At 44.9% G+C, this 19,209-nt stretch overlaps 1 protein-coding gene across 1 annotated transcript in view; it reads right to left on the bottom strand.

The window, feature by feature from the left end:
- The window catches only part of ANKS6 (ankyrin repeat and sterile alpha motif domain containing 6), a 43,736-nt gene extending 30,029 nt beyond the window's left edge, over positions 1-13,707 (bottom strand). Inside the window, exons 1-4 of the mRNA XM_086469041.1 lie at positions 13,364-13,707; positions 9,687-10,186; positions 5,574-5,618; positions 1,245-1,449 (exon numbers count right to left, since the gene is read on the bottom strand). Coding sequence (XP_086325167.1) covers positions 1,245-1,449; positions 5,574-5,618; positions 9,687-10,186; positions 13,364-13,707 — 1,094 coding nt within the window. The remainder of the gene's footprint in view (positions 1-1,244; positions 1,450-5,573; positions 5,619-9,686; positions 10,187-13,363) is intronic.
- Positions 13,708-19,209: the final 5,502 nt, after the last annotated feature.

Genomic DNA, 19,209 nt, shown 5'->3' with positions numbered 1-19,209 from the left:
CTTCCACTGAGCCGGTGTCCTTTAGTTTGTTTTACTTAAGCATGAACAATACCAAAGTCTCCAGAAAAATTCCTCAAACATTAAGTGTATTAACAAAGTTAATACAATTTCACACCACAAAGCCTGATTGATATAACAGGGCATTTCCGTAACACAGCCCTCCAGGAAACCGAAAGGGCAGCACCTGAACACACACGGCACTCAGCTGCGCTCTGTGCTTCCTGAGTGCCGGCGAGGGGACATGCCAGCAGCCCTGCACCCCCCTTTCTGCTGCCCGCAGGGGTGGCTGCTGCCAAGCAGAAAAACGGATCCTCAGGCACTTCTGAGACGTGCCTGTCACTGCTATCAGCAGTGCATTGGTGAGGAGGCAGAGAACCTCACCCTATGCAGGTCCCGGGAACCACTTCAGAAAACTGTCACAGAGCAATGACAACCCGACCTCCTGTTTTGCCCCTTTGTTGCACTTTCACAGCCCAGTGAGATCTGCTGACTAAAATAAAAGCTGGAGCAGAACATCTGCATTTGTACAACTATAAAGTGCGCATTACCAGGCAGCGAAGTGAATCTCCACCTTGCTGAGGGCCTCATCGACAACAATGGAGAAAAGTTCACCTTCCTACACCGAATATCCTGTATTTGGACAATGCCAAGTATATGATCACACGTGAAGTACCAGGCCAGTTTCTGGGGTCTGACTCTTAAGTGCCTACCTGCATTTATGAAGTAGCTCTAGAGAAAATGACAATCAGTTCTCCAGTGGGTGCATTTCAGAAAACTTCATGAAAACTAAAGGCTGAAAAGGGGAACATAAGAATGGTTTTAAGACTAGAAAATATGGCAAATAAAAGGGTGATTGTCTTGAAGTTTCACAACTCGATGTAGGCCTGCAACCCTGGCAGGGGGCAATACTACCTTACCAAACACTAAAAAACATCAAAGGATGGAAGCTGAAGTCTGCACCAAAGCTCCTAGTGCCTGCCTGGAGCACTATGTTCTCAGCACTTACTGCGTAAGATTCAAGTTCCCAAATGTGCCACTCAAGTCTGAAATCCAAAGAGCATCCAGGTCTGCTCTGAGAAGCTGAGGGCAGTGCAAAAGTCATGGAAAACTGAGGTCACAAATCTCTCAGTTCCTTGGAAGACCTCTCTGCTTCCACAGTCAGTATCAAAAAGATGTTTTCTCTTGGGATGCTAAAAAGAGTGAAACTTCTTTACCACTAGACCTAAGGAGAGTATGTACCTTACCCGTGGTACGTGGCCTGCATTAGTGCTGTCCAGCCATGAACATTATCCTGTTTGTCAATATCAGCATTTTTCTCCACAAGGAGCTGAACAAGGGGCAGCTGTCCAGTTACAGCCGCAATCATTACTGGAGATGCACCGTCAACGTTGGTAATATTGACCTGACTTGGGTCCTCATCAACGATCTCTTTAACCAGCTGAAAGTTTCCTGCAGAACAGGGATAAAACAGGGATAATCTACATGAGCAACAGAGAAGTGCTTAGTCACTGAATTAATATGTATTTTGATTTGCTGAGATTGGTCTACATTAAGTGGAATCAAAACAGAAAAAATAGAGTACTAGAGCAACTGCGACACTAAAGCAAAATATTTGTACTGATCTTTGATCTTTTACTTAATCAGTACATCCTCCCAGGCTACATAAAACTGTGGCATAAGCACGAGGCGCTGTCTCCGCTCATCCTCCCTACCTGTACACTTGCAGTACGATCCCATTACTGGAATTATTTTCCAAAATGAACGACGAAGCTATAAAGGCTGTATAAACTGCAGTGCATCCCACGTGGGAAGACACAAGCAGCGAATATTTCTACTAAATTGTCCTAAGAGGATGTCGTGCAAGAAAAAACTGATGAAGCTGAGACACCACGGTTTGTCCTTCAGCAGGACAGAGATCCCTGTTCCATTTCCATAGGCTGAAATCACAGAAAGCCATCATTTTAGAATCAAAGAGAGTGGGTACAAAGGCACTCTGAAAGGTGGAGGAGGCTCGATCCCTTGCCCTAAGCAGGCAGAACAACACCCTATGTCACACGGACCCATAAGTTCCTCTTACAAAGGAAGGTGGTTCACTGATCCTAAAAACCTATACTGGTACAACTCCACAACCTCCCAATGAATTAATCTACTCCAGTGCTCAACTTTCTTTTATTCAGAAAGGTTATTTTTTTTTTTTTAATTCTGCCTTCAACATTTAAACTATATCTCCAAGGCAAAACTTCCCCAACCCTTGCTCTGGAGTAATGTGCTATTCCTGTCATCTTTTTAGTTCTTTAAAAGTGAACGTAACGTTCAAGTTTGCACATAAAGAGGCTGGTACTCACTGAGGTTTTGTCTAGATTATGAAAAGCAGTACAAAATATGCTACTGAACATATTTTAAACAGGTTGTGGGGTTTTTTTAATAATTCTTAATAAAAGTAGGAACAAGCACCTTTTAAAAATGTATGAGTCAGTCAGGGTTATCTTAAGCAGAGAGCTTAAGCTCCCCCACCTCCTTTTTTCGCAGGCAAAAGCAGGGAAGAGGTTAAGAGGAAAAAAAGATCCCTGTGACCAAGTATGTCACAGAGTAGGAACAGAGGCAAGAAGCAGCAAACCATCAACTGCCATGCAAATGAAAAAATTCTCACCTTTATTAAAAACCTTCAGACGGCAAACTGCTTCATGACATGGGCTACCTTCAACTCAATGACAGGCATGAACAATTTCCTTGGAAAGGCAGGCAGAATCCCAGACAAACCCTGCAAGCGCTTGAGCGCACTCACTGAAACTAACGCTCACCCAGGCCACTCCGCTCATTTCTTGGAACGGGAAAGACACAAAAGCACAGAACTACTTTTTTTTATATCCCCATTTAGTAAAACACAGCAGGCAGTTTTTCTAACACAGCCTGCATCACAGACTTTGTTAAACAGAAACCCTGGAACCTTCAGAGGCTCCAGGATTCACTTAGAACTCTGGCCTGGACGACTCTTAACCTAGCGAGTTGGGTTTTTAACAGTGCTGCCATCCATAGCCAAGTATTTCAGAAAAAACCCAAAAGGAGTATGCTGACCAGGACTCATTTGGCTCGCTCCCTAGGACTCCTTCCAACACCGCACTGACCTTTATAAACCTCAGATTAAAAGTCACAGGGGTACCAGAAGGGCAGCTGAACTCTCCACGATCTAAGAGACCCGAGGCTTTCCCAGGAAGAGAATTCAGCAGCTTGCGCATGAAGAGTCGACATTTAAGAGGGAGCTCCTGGTCCTGCTACCTATCACCTCCTTCTTCTTCACTATTATGTCTGCCCATCTCCAGTTCTGGTAGCCTCTAAAGTCATAAAGTTTCTGAGAAGGTGACTTATGACAGGAGGTATTTTCTCCACTCTGGTGAGACCCCCCTGCAGGGCTGCGTCCAGCTCTGGGGCCCCCAGCACAAGACAGACATGGACCTGCTCGAGCGGGTCCAGAGGAGGCCACAAAGATGCTCATGGGGCTGGAGCAGCTCCCCTGTGAGGACAGGCTGAGAGAGTTGGGGTTGTTCAGCCTGGAGAAGAGAAGGCTCCGGGGAGACCTTACAGCGGCCTTCAGTGCTGACAGGGGGCTGCAGGAGAGGTGGGGAGGGACTCTGGATCAGGGAGGGTAGTGACAGGATGAGGGGGTAATGGCTTTAAACTGAAAGAGGGGAGATTTAGATGAGATATTAGGAAGAATTTCTTCACCATGAGGGCGGTGAGGCCCTGGCACAGGCTGCCCAGAGGAGCTGTGGCTGCCCCCTCCCTGGCAGTGCTCAAGGCCAGGCTGGATGGGGCTGGGAGCAACCTGGTCTGGTGGGAGGTGTCCCTGCCCATGGCAGGGGGTTGGCACTGGGTGGTCTTTAAGGTCCTTTCCAACCCAAACTATTCTATGGTTCTACGACGGTTAATTGAAAAGCAACGGTTAAAACTGTTGTACCAAACCCAGGACGAGATCTGAACGCTAAGGCCAGGCTTGACCGTTCAAAACACACCTCTAACTTTTCAGTAGGAACACAGCGACAGTAAAACTTGGGAGATAACTGTCAATTTAAAGATGCATTGCTGAAATCCATTTGGACAGATGTTCAGAAAAAATTATGTTTTCCTTCACAAAAATCACTCATTTACAAATAATAATAATAAAAAAGATCTAAAAATCTATCAGAAACTGTAAAGTTGCTAACTCTGAGCTCTCCTCAAGTTGCAGCTCCCTGTTGAAAGCAAGAAAGTCAATCATACCAAAGGCTTCATGCTTATGTTACAGTCAGGAGTGGGTGCATGGACAAAAAAGCTGGAATGAGAGGTAGTTGTGCTCGCTTGCGCTTGCTTATTCTGTATGCATGCATCACAGGAGGGGTATAACCAGCTTTCAGCGAGGTATGATCCGATTTTCTACGCCACAGACATAGAAAGCACAGCACCAGTAAGGATCATTAGGTCCACTACATGCACAAGGCTGCATTACCAACGCTTCCTCACTGTCTGGGGCATCTTAGTCCCAAGTAAGGGCAGGCTGACTGGAGAAGAGACCCCCTGCTTCGGTCTCATAGAACACCTCTCATGACTTCACTGGATTTACCCTCACACGGGAATGACATTTTCCAATATTTGAAAAAACAAAAATTAAATACACCCATCAGGAACTTTTCTTTACTACTGAGCATTTTTTGTCTGACTCTATATAGCCAGGACTGCTGGCAATAGGCTAAATGTATTATCAAATAGCTGAAAACATTTAAATGGCAAAACAACTGTAAGAGCAGGAATCAGGTAGGGTTCAAATACTGAATCCCTCTAACCTGCCAAAGAGATTGCAAACACTGCAGAGTTTTCTGACCCACACCATTATCAGGCACCTCAGCAGCAAGCGAATACAGCCCTGTTTCCCGTGCCAAAGCCATCAGACAGCCTGCGCCAAACCCTTCATTTCAGCACTTTTTTCCTACGCTTGAAGATCCAGGAAAACAGGTAACCAGAAAGCAGCTTGCCATCCACCAGGGGTACAACCCATCAGAGCCTGGATCAAATTTAACTCAACAGGAGGGCACTGGCTCTTTCTGTTTGCCACGGAACAGTTTTACCAGTTACGTGCTCATGAAAGTCACTCTTGCTCATGAGCGAACAGGCAAGATCAGAGACTCCTACTCCTTTCTTGAAGCAACTTTAAAGAGTAATTACAATGCTTACACAGAGTAAAGGCCAGCATATTTTTTGCACTAATTAGCACCTCTCTTTTCATACTTCAAGTCTATGAGGAAGGAAAAAATAAATCCTATGAAGGGCAGCATGGTCTTGGAATAACTGCAACTACTATTTCACACCATTTTGGAATGAAGGGCACAACCAGGATTCATAAAGAATTTCTCATATTGGATCATGAAGAAAAATAAATATAAATGACAGAAATAAACATATTTTTTAAATGAAAAGGAAAATGAGGAAAAAAACAAAGTTGCATGTAAAAACCAAACACGTTTTGGTTTCCCACGTTAGCGAACAAACGTGCTCTGATGTTACAAGAGCCAGACATGGTGGAAGAGTCTGTCAGTACTTACCCAATTTCAAAGCATGAAAGACATCAGGTTGCCTCTTTTCTGTATCTGGAAGAAATATAAATATTTCTATTAGCAATCATTAAAAAAAGCAAAAATTTCTAGTAAAGTTTTTATAGCAAAAACTATTAAAATTTACATAAAGGTACTATAAAACATATGTTTAGACAAACATTTAACAAGAACAAAGAAAGCACTGATAACCTTTTTATTCCCTTTAGGAAGAACAACTCACCTGTACGGTTCTCTGTGCAAAGCTCAAGCTACAAACCATACTAAAGCACCAGCACAGGATTTTGCCTTTCAACTTCCATTCTCTACCAGGAAATTGTATTTGGAAACTTCTGCGTTTCCTGCCTGGAAGACTAAAATATCAATTCAAGAACCACAGTACGGTTCTGTGGTCTGCTCTAATCCCCTGTACAACAGCAAACACTCAAATAGTGCAGGATTATTTTGAACGGTGACTCAAAGGGAGTTTCTCAAGCTGTCCCGTTTCTATTTCCTACTGAGTATTGCCAGGTTAATTTGTGAGGGTCACAAAAGTAAGAGCGATGATTTAACTGCACGGCTTGCTATTTGTGCATTAACAGATACCCTTCACCTCCCAGATCACCATCTCCATAATAAGAACTGTAATTATTATGAATTTTAATATTTTGAGTGAAGGATCATTCCTTCATATGCCTTCGAAGTGCTCTGAAACTGTTGACCCCATGTAAGATGAGGAACAAATAGTGACACGTTTTGCACCTTCCACTCAAGACAGAAGTATATATCCTCCTCCGTCTTCCAAAGCACTAGTGACACTACAGAATCAATGGGGTAAAAAGATTTTAAGGAAAACAAGGAGAGTTGAGAGATTTCCAGAACCCAATTCTCCCTTTTTATGATCATACAGAAAAGGTTAATGTTCATAGCTTGGCTCCAAACGAAGTAGTTTGAAAACGCTGAACAAAAGCAATTGCTGGAAAGCCCATAAAGACATGGGAAACTCTTATTTCAAGAGTGGGAGAGTGAGCTGTTGGTTCTACATTTTCTCCCGGTTAGAAACTGCTCTTACAGAAGGAACTGTGTACGAGTTCACCACTGGAAAACAGATTTCAAAAGCCTAGTTTAGGAAAGCAGCAGACTCTGTACTTGGCACATGAAGAGCCTAAAAGAGAGACAGCCTCAGGGAACAGGAGACCACGAGGAGATGCCAGAAGGAAGGACCATCATCCAGGTAAGCTGAAGCAAGGACAGAACACAGGCAACACCCAGGCCATTTCGGGCACTTCTGATTTTGCTACTGAAAACAGCCCTCAGAAGAGAGGTGCTTTCTTTTGGGAGGCAATTTGCCCTATCCGTGGCAACAGATCAGAAGACAAGCTCCTTTTCTGCTGCCTTCCGTAGGACAGAAAGGATTGGTTTTTTTCCCAGGACGTACAAGACTCCAGTGCTAGGAGGAGACTGAAACCACGGTCAAAAACCAAGGCAGAAATTTGTGTGGAAGCTGAACATTTTTACCCCACGCTCTGCCCCAAGTAGTTTCTACCCTTCTGCCGATGGAAGCTCCCCCTCAGCAGAGGTGACAGGAACACTCACCTGCTTTAAAGCAAGTCCACTCTCCCAGCTTAAACAGGCTGCTTCCACACCTGAAGCCGTACGGCTGCAGAAAGGTTTCGAGACTCATCAGGCCAACTCCGCCTGCACACACGCTCTGCGTGGGCGAACGCACGGGCAAGGCACGAGGCGCTGCACTGGTGAACCCCACAGAGGCCCCGTTCTCCCCGGGTGCTGTAACCAGCTGGTGTCTGTCCCTCAGAGACTGGCCATGAGCAACCGCCTACAGCCAGCCGGGTCTGTCTGGGAGTGCGGCTGCATGAAAGCCCCAGCTCCAACATAACCTGTGAGTCAAAAGCTGACGACACAAGCACCGTCTCTGAAGCAGAAACAAATGTCACATTTTTGTCCTTGCTTCTTAAAAAACAAGGGAAGCTTGATCCACAGGAATGACACCACATGTCAATAAAATCTAACCATTTTAGGGACTACAGACACGTCCGTGCAGCAGTGCAATATAGACACAATTAGCTTAGGATTGAAATAAGCCTACTTGGGTTTTGACAAGCAGCAGAGAGCTTAGAGTGGACTATCCTACCCAACAGCTTTCTGCCACCACAGCTAGATGGCTGGTGGCACCTGGAAAAGTTTCTTTCTAGGGCTAGCCACATCCAGATGCAGCTCTTCTGAACCCTCCTGTTAGGGACCTCCCAGCACTGGTCTGCATTAAAGCACAAATAACTTGAAAAGTGTCCCCGAACAGGCACACACAGAATAAGGTCTCAATTTTTGAAATGACTTATTGACATTCCCATGTCCAACATAATTTCCAAACCAAACTGTCTGATTTCAGGAACAGATTTAATGCATTTCTGTGAGCATAAACAAACTTCTGGAGAAAGAAAGAGAAGCAAATCCACAATACGTTAAGAAACTTAAGACATTCATAACACTATTTTATAGAACCAGCTAGAAAGAAAAACTAATTTGGAAAGATACCTGGGAGAGATATCTGCAATAAGTAAAAATTTTTAAAAAACTAAATTCATTAACATTTCAAACTGACAGATGACAGCAAGTACCTTTATCTTCAATAAAAACAAAAATCCTAGGAAATTACATACAAAACAATCAACAGAAAACAGTTTTGCTTAGTAATTAAAAAAACTCGGAAAATTACTGGTAAAGGGACACAATATACTATTCTGTCTTTTTGGTTGAGTGTATGGTACTGAATACACTGCTTAAGACTGAAGGAAAAATGCTGTAGTCTAAGTTTGCTCACACCTTCTTAAGCCTTCAGATCCCCTAGTACAAGATATTACCTCTCTCTACAAAATCCTAGATTTCTTCTATCCTTCCATGCTCATGGCTAAAGCTACATGACCACTCCCCATTTGTTAATTACAGTCACAAAATGGTTCTTTATCAGCTCTCTCGTCTCATTCAGTGCACGTAGCAAATGATTACAGGGCGAAATTAAAAACTATAAAAGCAGCATCTCTTAACTCTGTTTTAATTGAGATTTGCATTGAAATGATGTTATTTTAATCTAGTTCTGTACATACACAAGCAGTGTGCATACACCAACAGGCATACTCACATTTGAAAACTGCTTCTAAATTTTATCAAGTGCTGAAGTTAATTGACTATGCCCCTCTCCTGCAAGGAACAGAAATGTAGGGGATATGCTGACGTATTATTCATCCGCATTAACACTTGGTTTTCTTAGAACACACAGTCCACGATCAAAGGACTTTGAAGAGGTTTCATACGTTCAGAGAGTGGTAGAAGAAACCGCTAGGTTAACCTCATCTGGTTTTCTGCACGTCACAGGCCTTGTAGGTGACACCCAGTGAAGACAATCCGCCAGTGAGCTTCAGAAAGGCATTTAACCTTGACTGCAACTGTTAAGAGATTGCACACCTCTACTAAGTCGCTCCAGCTCTAAGCTTCACCATAAAACATAGTGTCTTATTTCCCATTCAAATTCTCCTAACTTTAAACTCGCAGGTTTTTTCCTTTGGCTGCCATATAAAAAGACACTCCAGTATCAGACTTCCTGCCCTTAACATGGACACTTCATTAATCACACCTCTTAACCACCTCCCCATGAAACTAGACAGACTGAACTCTTTCAGTGGGTCCTTAGAAGATTTTGTACCTTTTAGGTTTCCTTTGAGTCTGCAACATCCTTCCTTTGATATCCTACTACGGTTTTTACCTCCCTTCTCTAGTGCCATTTCAAGTAGGCCTTTGTAATTTTCTTCCTGAACAAGCATCTGGATCACATGTTTTAAAAGCAAAAAAAAATTGAAAACATTAAAACACTTTGAGAAGTTTCACGTGATTTTTATTGCAGGAAAGGAATCTCGTCATGCTAACGTGGAGGTAATCTGCTGAAGCTGGGCACTCCTGCCTCACCTGAGGTAGGTGCTCCTACTCCAACGTTTTCACACAAGTCTAGTTACAAATTATAAAGAACGCGACGTACAACCAAAATGACCCTTTCAGTTTCTGAATATGCAATCAAAACCTCAAGGAAGCGAAACGAACACCTAAGCTCCATACCTGCCTGAGGCCTGATCGTTGTGAGAGATTCCAGGTAGTCCTTCATGTCTTTGTGTTTGAAGCCCACAGAGATTTCAAAAGGTGTTTTATGCAGTACGTTCAGGTGATCAGGATTGGCACCTTTCTCCACAAGCTGCTGTGCCAAGCTCACCTTTCCACTAACAGCTGCCAGCATTAAAGGACTCCAGCCCACAGTCTTCACAGTGTAATTACAATCAGCTCCCCAGTCCAGTAACAGATGCACCACTGCCTCGTGCCCATGCTGAGCAGCTGCCATCAGCGGAGTGATATCAGGAAGGTCATCTCTGCTGCTGTTAAGTACGCTCGTGCTAAAATGGTCATAACTGTCTACAAAAGCTCCAGATTCCAACAACAACTTCACCATGCTGACGTGGCCACCTCTGGAGGCCATTGTGAGGACGCTGGCTCCTAACTTGTTCTGTGCATTGAGATCAGCACCATTCTCCAGCAAGATGTGAGCCACGCTCAGATGGCCAAACCTTGAGAGAAAGAGATAAGGAGGAGAATTAACACCTTGGATGGCAGAGGCTTCTCAAAGAAAACTGACATACACTGAAGACGGAAAATTTTGTTACCAAATGGGCCTACTGACTAATAGACTAGGTGGGATCGTGCACACACCACTGACTGTGACAGCAGTCACCTTACTGGAGGGGAGTGATCACAGCTGAGGACTGTAAACTAAACCATTCTGGGTGTACCAGGGGCCACGCTCATAAACCAGGGACCTATTTGAGAGGATTCCATGATTCTCTGTTCTGGTCAAAGCAGCAACGTGCTAGCCTCATCTTCAACTGCATGACATCAACACGTAACTTCCATAAACCAAAGAGTCACCTTCATCCTCTTATTTCCAGCCCTGTCTCACATTCAAGAATCAAAGCCAGTTTGTTTGCAGAGATCTTAATTAAGCACCCTCATTATTATTCAACAAGTAGAGTAAAAACTTCAAGGAGTCAATGCTAAAGAAAAAAAAAAAAAAAAGAGAGACTGTTTTATGAACTAGATAGAAAATCTTTTGTATTTGCATCATCCCTTGCTTGCCAGCTGTAATCCATCAATGAACCCCTCACAACGGAAAAAGGGTCACAGACGACAGGCATGTGCCCATGCAGCTCAGAGGAGAACATCACCAGTGGTCACAGCCATTGTAAAGCAAGCTGAACTTCTCCCAGCACAAAGGGGATCAGAGGGTGGCCTTTGTTTTAGAGAAACTAATCTATCAGCAGAGTGGGACAACTGGCTGTGAGAGTGGCCTTCCCCAAAACAATCAACAGAAAGCACGACCCTCCTGACTCAGCCAGACCACCATGGGGGAAGCGTCTACACAGCTCAGCCCAACACAGAGCACCAGAACTGAGCAACCAACAAAATGCAAGGGGCTTGAGCTGGCTTCTAGCCACAGGTTCCTCCCTGGCAGCTGGGGATGCCCAGCATGGTGACAGCGAGCCTGGAGGGACTGGTAACGGGCGTGCTCTTTGCCTTGTGGTGCAACTGTGTTGCAGCTGCTATGCTAGTGTTGTGGTTTCAGGAGACTGCTTTATCAGCAGGCTAAATCAAAATCCTGTGTAGCATCAAGTATCTTCCAATAAGAAGACTTGCTATTACAGCATTAAACCCTTCTGGTGTGGAATATCTAAAAGAACTCAGTCAGAGTATCGAACTCTGACTCCAGTTCACCAGTAACCCAGCTTTGATACCACTTGACTATCAGGGGCTCCGACAGTTTGTCTGTAAGCAAAAGACAATCATGCAAGCCACACACCCAACCAGCTACTAACCGTGAGAAGACGGCAACCTTTTTCGTTCCTCAGCTGAGGAATCCCACATTTTAATAAAGAGAAAACATTGACAAGATGTGAACTTTGTGTTCTTGTCGCAAATACGCATTACTATGTGCTTGTGCAGCGTTCAGCACAATCGAACTCTGATCCTGAAAGCAGCCTTTGTACAGGGCAGCAAAGCAAATGTGAGCTGAGGAAATCCCGAAGAATGCTACCAACCACAAACAGCAGAGGTGAGACCAAAACTCCCTGGTTTCCTTTCAGAAAGTACGTAGGTGCAGCAGGAAGCCTCCAGGGCCTATCTAATCCCTAGGTCTATCCTGGCAGCCTTCACTGTGTCACCTCTGTAGAGCCTGCAACCCCTGTACACATGACTAATTTTATGCATATATGCTATCTCCTGTCCAATTTCAGCAGGACTAACCACAGCCAGAACATTAAACATGTACATAGTTCAAAACCTGCATTTGCACAAACACTATGTTTCCTTTCTGGTTATCCATTAAAAAAAGAAAAAAGAAACATGCTCTTCCACTTTATGCCTCCTCCACAGGTTTCAGTGGTATCTACAGTGCTTTTCAAATGGCAGCAAGTCATTTCTTTAAAACAGGGAGAGGGTTATAGTGATTTGAGTTTATTGTTTTTAGAGAATGAGCATGTGGTTTTCATTAAGAGAAAAAAAAAACTAAGAAAGTTTCTGCAACTTTTTTCCTTCTTTTTTTTTTAACCTTCATAAAATAACAAAATCGTTGAACCTTGTCTTCCTTGTTCTTACTGGGAAACCAGCTGACTCATTCTTTGGGAACTTTCTATGGGCTTTAATTGAAAAGAGAAATGTTGACTTTGAAACAGACTCTTTTCTTCCACGTAATTTAATCTGTGATGGAAAAAAAAACAAACTCAAAAACCATTTCTCCTCTCAATTAAGCATTCAATAATTATAGGAAAACACTACCCTCCAACCTTGCAAAACCCAGAGAACACTTGTATATGTAAAGGCACGCACAAACACCAGCATTAGCAATACAGGGACCTCCCACAGCCCAGCAGTGGATTACACGAAGCACGGAGTCATTGCTGCAGAAAACAATCCAGTTTTGTCATTAAACCCCTCAGCAATGATTTCCCACATCCTCCAGCGAGCCACTTCGGAAAATACAGAAAAGCCAAGTGAAATCACTTCTGTTTGCTTCAGTATGTTTTATGTCAGAAGCGACTTTTCAACACGTAGATAAGACATAGACAAACAAACAAACAACAAAATACAAAATAGGTTTGCACGTATATTATTTCCACAGAAGGAAAGCGGGGAGCAGTGTTTCCACGTTCACCTTGCCTCCGACTGTGATTCTGCACGGACTCTACCCAAGAAACAGCACCCACAGCTTCAACCACCACCAGGAAAGAAAAAAAAAAAAAAACCAAACCCTTACGCCCCAAAGCAACACTTACCCAAATTTAAACTCCACAACCCCTCCTCACCCACCCCCGAAGAAGATAACAGGTGACCACCCGGGAGAACCACCGCTACACCGGCACCCCCCGACCGCGGCCTACAACATGGCGCCTCCCTCCCCCCGGCTCTCACACACGCTCACCCACCCACCCCGGCGCTCCCGGGCGCCCTCCCCCGGCCCGGGGAGCGGGATTTTGAGGGTGAAGGGGCCGAGCGCCGGCGGCAACCCCGGGGCGGGGAAGGGAGGGCCGCCGAGGCGGTCGCCTCGGCGGCCCTCCCTTCCCCGCCCCGGGGCTGCCGCCGGCGCGGTAGCCGCCCTCCCGCCGACTAGGCCGGTGCCCCGCAGCGAGACGGGATGGCGGCCGGAGACCACCCCACCACCACCACCACCACCACCCCCCCGATCCCTCTCCTACCTGGCCGCCTGCATGAGAGGGCTCCATCCGTAGTGGTTCCTGCTCTGTACCGAGGCCCCTTTCCGCAGCAGGAACCGCACCAGCTGTTCGTGGCCCCCCGCCGCGGCGAACTGCAGCCCCGTGTTACCGGCCTCGTCGGTGCAGTCCACGGGTACGGCGGGAGCCGGCGTGACCGACGCTTCCCCGCGGGGTTCCGCCGCTTCCTCGGTACCGCAAGAAGAGGCCGCCGGGTCGGCGGTGCCGCCGCCGGGCAGCCCCAAGAGGCGCCGGGCGGTCTCGCAGTCTCCCTGCTCGCAGGCGCGGAGGAAAAGCTGGACCTGGGGAGCCACCCCGCATTCCCCCATGGGCAGAGCCGCCGAGCCCCGAGCAGCTCGGCCGCCCGCCACCGCCCCCGCCGGGGAGGAGGGGACTCGGCTGGCGGGAGGAGGCCGGCCCAGGGCGGCCGCAGCGCCCCGGCCGCTCTCGGAAGGCGGGGAGGGGCGGTCGGGCCGGGCCACACGCCGCCCTCCTCGGAGCCAGCGAGCGACTTCCCCCGCCGGGCCCTGAGGGTCTCGGAGCCTCTCCCCGCCGGGCCGCCCTGCCCTGGCCCGGCAGTGCCACCCCTCCTCGCCCCAGCCAGCACCTGGGTCACTGCGGCTCCTGTCCCCTTTCCCCGGTGTTTTCCGTCATGTTCTTCCTACCATTAGTGACTCCCACAAAAGAAGTGTCATAGAATCATTAGGTTGGAAAAGAGCTCTAAGATCATCCAGTCCAACCGTTGACCCAACACCACCGTGCCCACTAAACCGTGTCCTGAAGTGCCACATCTGCACGTTTTTTAAAGACCTCCAGGGACGGTGACTTCCCTGGGCAGCCAGTTCCAGTGTTTGACCACTCCTTCGCTAAAGAAATTTTCCCTAATGTCCAATCTAAACCTCCCCTGGCACAACTTGAGGCAATTTCCTCTTGTTCTATCGCTTGTTACTTGGGAGAAGAGACTGACCCCCACCTCACTACAACCTCCTTTCAGGCAGCTGGAGAGAGCGATAAGGTCTCCCCTCAGCCTCCTCTTCTCCAGACTAAACAACCGCAGTTCCCTCAGCCTCTCCTCGTAAGACCTATTCTCCAGACCCTCCACCACGTTTATCTTACTGGGGTCATGGCAGCAAGCCTTCGCTCACTTATTTGCTCTACCTGACACAGTCATCCCTTTTTCCCCTCTTTGTAACATGACTTCAACAGCCTGGTGTGGTCCCTCTTTGTCAGCCCCGCTCCGCTGACAAGATAGTTCAGCTTTTACTCGCACCTTCCTACTTTGTTTTTCCTAACGCTGAAAATCCATACCTTCCTGCACTGAAATACAGGATTCATAGCTGAGCCATTCCCCCAAAACCAAATTGCCACCCCCTGATAGCGCCAATCAGTTAGGCCTTTGGTTTAAAGAGTTTGAGCATAAAATTGTGATTTCTTGTGGTGTTTCTAGGTATCTTCTCTCTAGCTTGAGCCTCCCAGGTAACTTGTAATCTTTTCCAGGTTCTATTGATTTACAAAGTGAGAAAAAAAAATATAAAGCACCAATGAAATAACCCTTGAACTGCAGCTGAATGGTCACTTAAAGATACTGCCCCTATAAGTTTGGGCAGGTCGCGCTTCATCAAAATCAGTGACTTCTATGTCAGAACATGGCACTTACTACAGTGGTGGAGGGTTTGGGGACAACGGGACTAGGAGAGGTTATAGGGACTGTAGTGAAACCACGGAATGCCACTAAAATGAAGCCATCCCCTGGTTTTAGTCAGTGGCATCCATACCTTCCAAGTTATATGGCTTTTTGCCTCTGACCCACTTGCAAATCCAGATTGCCAGACCATCACGGCAAAGGGCCAAACAAGTCATGCTTGGAGAAAGACCCCAGCAAACAAAAGTGCTGGCTGTGTTTATGGCCAATCCGCTGGGAAAATACCATTCACAGCAAAGAATAAAAGATTACTTACATCTTTGCAAATCTATCATTACAGAAAGAACAGGATAAATTCCTAGACAGAGTAAATATTCAGCGATGCTTCCTCCACTATAGATACCATGTGTTAATCCATGTAAAATATGTAAATATTTAACACGTGCACTTATGCTAAATAATATCCTTAAGCATAAAGATGCTTATAGGGGCATCATCAGAGACAAGACACGTGGCTAGGCAGAGTTTCGGTCTAGCCAGTACAACCATTGTTATGTTACGATACTATAAGGACTTTGCCATTATCAGTAAAGCTGGTTGGTGCAATTCACTCTCTGTAAGATTTTAGAGCTTGGAAGAATGGCAAGAGTGACTAATGCAATACTTTTTTCACAGTTGAAGAGAACTGGGTCATACCATATCAAAGTGCGTCCTCAGATATAGTCAAATTAGTGACAGGATGACTCCAGTTTATCTCTGAGATAAGCCACTGAACATGTCGATCGTACAAATTTATGTCGTGTAGCTGATGATTACTCTGTCAGATTCTACTAATGGTTTGAAAGTCCAGACAAAGATATCATTAATGTAATTAGGAAAAGATGCTACTCTTATTTTAAGAAACTCGTAAGTAAGCAATAGGAAATACTTGTTGGGGTTTACAAAGTGAGAGGGGAAATTATTTGTGCTAAATTCCGCTGCTGTCACCTGATGGTCATTGCTATCTTCAGTCAGCATCCCAGACATTTATACAGACACGATCACTCAGTGATTTCTGCCACTGATGGAGAATCAAAATACCATGAGGCGAGGGAGAAATAATCAGATCTGTTGTGAAATGAATAAAGTGCCATAGAATATTCTCGTGGTGATGCTGCACCAAGCGCTCTGGAAAATACAGGACTTGATTCCTTCACTAATGAAAGAACAGCCTAAGCCTTTCCAACTGGGATGAAGGAGAAAGCTTAGGTTGGAAGATAACACAGGAGAAAACAAAACCAAGATTCTCAAGTGCAGATTGTGCATTAGTCGTTCAGAAGGATTGTCCAAACCGCTTGTGGTTTGTCCTGTCAGTGAAAATGCGTTGCTTTTGACGAGAAATTCCTTCACGTCATCAATGTGGTAATTTGTACAGGTCAGTGTTGGACTGCTCTGAGGTTAAAATAATTTAAAATGACAGAGAAAAACCTGATGAATGAAAAAATGATTTTAGGCTAAAGGAGACGAGAAAAGTGCAAGGAACAGAACAGGCCCGCCAAAAAAGGCAGAACAGATAAGGCAAGAGCAAACATGTGAGGTCAACATTTGTCAGACTTTTCTGACAGAAGTCTCCCTCGCAAATGATATCAAAACACCAGCAGGGAGATAAAAGGGCCATCGTATGCTTTATTAAAGGTACTCACAATACAAGGCGAGACAAAGGAGATGCTAAACTTAGAGCCATCGTTCTGCAAGAGGCAGAACTCCTCGTTTGCAAAACAAGGCCTAGGAAACCATTAGGGCACGTAACGTGCCTGTGGAGCCAATAAAGGAGGTATAATATGGCAAATGTGCAGTGATGTAGAAGTACAAATTGGCCAGGTAACGTGGCAAAAAAATTCTGTTGCTCTTACAGTAGTAAGACATAATGCATTTGGACATATCCTTATACCATGACACACGAGCAAACTTCTACCTCATATGTAATTCAGGACCACGTAATGTGGAAGACTATAAAACTACCATCATAATCGAAAGCATCTCAGAAAGGGAAAAATGCAGGTAGTCAAGCAATCTGTTCCAAATTAATCCAGTAAACTAGAGATAGCTGATTCGGTCATAATCTTCATTATGAAGGTCTGGGGATGATGGCATCTCAAATCCCCAAATACCATGGCATTACTTTCATGGCAATTCAAGGAGTAAAAGGCTTATTTTCTACTGTAAAGCCTTACTGATGTGAATCACAAGGAAGTCATGCTTCTGAGAAAAAAAAAACCTGAAAATTTCAGCATGTGTTTTGTGTGAAGACTCTTATCTCTGCCTTAATGAAAAGGCAGACACATGTATTAGAAACACCATCATAGAAAAGCAGATGCTTCTCCAGAATCATTAGAGTGATGTATGTTAACTTTGGTCCTTTCAGACACAGAAACAGAAAGAACCTTGGAAAAAATTACTAAAAAAAGGTGATAAGTGCCTACAGTATAGGATGACTAAGATTAATTCCACCACGTACTATCCCCTTGGGTTCTTGGTTCAGAATTTTAATCACGGCATACATAGCCGGTCTCCACTCTGTCTGCTATCACCAGTTGCTGTAACTCTGCGAGGAATTTACTTCATTTATATTTTCAGACTATGCCATAATTTTGACCAAACTTTCAAAAATTATTTGCAACTCAGTATTTTAATTCACTGTGTCCACACAGGAGTATATGAAAAATCAGTCAGGCTTCCAACATAACAGACCTTCAGTAGCATGCCACGTCATACCGTATTCTGTGCACAGAACCCCAGTTCTGTTCCAATGGTTTTTGACATCTACGCTCGCTAGCCACGGCTTCCTTTATGGACAATCTCTCAGTTCATGCTTGCTATTGAGCTAGAGAGACCATTTATATATCAACAATACGTACCCATAGCAAGCAAACACACCCACCGATGCCTTTGGCATGCATGTCCTTCCTACCTTTCAGCTCTCCTGGCTTGCAGATGAACTTTTGAACAAGGTATTTTGTATGTGTGTGTGTATATATATATATATACAGAGAGAGACATACATATGTACATATGCACATACACGTACTACAGAGATCTGCAAACCGGTACAGGTTAGGTCTTGCCCGAGTAATCCACTGAGTTTTTATAAGCTGCCCGTTTTTATAGGCGCATCAGTATGAGAATTACACAGCATCCATCAGTCTGATGGAAGATCCCTGAAATAGCTGACAGTTTCTATCTCACTCATCAAGTCCGTGTTTTTAATCTATTTTATTTTTAGGCCTCTGTACCCACTGTTCTTCCTCTCGTCTAAATTCCTGCTGCGCTCTGCCTCTGCGCTATGCACCCAGCTTCACTCCTGACCCACAGCCTACCCTGTAAAACGTGTCCCTGCTGAAGCACCGGGGACCTCAACACCCACCCTTGGGCGCAGACCTGCAGCCGGGAAAGCGGGGTGCAGCCCATGGCACGTTTTGCTCGTGCCATGCAGCTGTCTCAAGTAAAGACACTTTCCACACAAACACATAGATAAAAAAAAATCCTTGGCACTGGTAGGAGAATGGGCCGAATAATAATATTTTAAAAATACAGATACACTTGTGCTGACAAAGGAGAGAAAGAGCAGCCAAGGTGGGAGCTGGGGGGGCTGTTTCTTTGCAGGGCAATGCGCTTTTACACCCAGTTACAGTGGTGGTGAACAATGACCCGCAGGTCCAGAGCTATCTCCAGTGGGTACATTTTACAACTTGGCTGAATTTTCTTCTCCTTGAACAAATATCCTATCTATCTGCAAAGTATTTGTACATCATATTCCTCTGATAAAGTTTTTTTCCTTTTTGGTTTTTTTTTTAGAATATGTAAGCGTTGGCTGTTACTAAGACTGGAACACGTTATTTGGTACTTACTCTTCCCCTGAAAGTATGAATTTAGGAACCTATTTGAACTCTGGGTTTATGAAAAATGCAGTATCTATCTGCTGACACTTCTCCACACCCCATTTCCATTTTAGAATTGTGCTTCATTTTGACTGAAAATACAGATCTAACAAAAAAAATTAAAAGAAAACATTGGATGAGGTAAATTGTAAATCTTTTGCAGAATTTAATACCTCTATTTTTTTCTGTAAGGTATGTTTCACCACTACAAAACAAGAATAACTTTTAATAACAATAGAGGTGTAAAGTAGTTAATCATAACTTACCACTTG

This window comes from Leptosomus discolor, chromosome 8 (assembly GCF_034619465.1).
Source record: "Leptosomus discolor isolate bLepDis1 chromosome 8, bLepDis1.hap2, whole genome shotgun sequence".
Taxonomy (NCBI): domain Eukaryota; kingdom Metazoa; phylum Chordata; class Aves; order Leptosomiformes; family Leptosomidae; genus Leptosomus; species Leptosomus discolor.
This window is presented reverse-complemented; position numbering and strand designations above follow the sequence as displayed.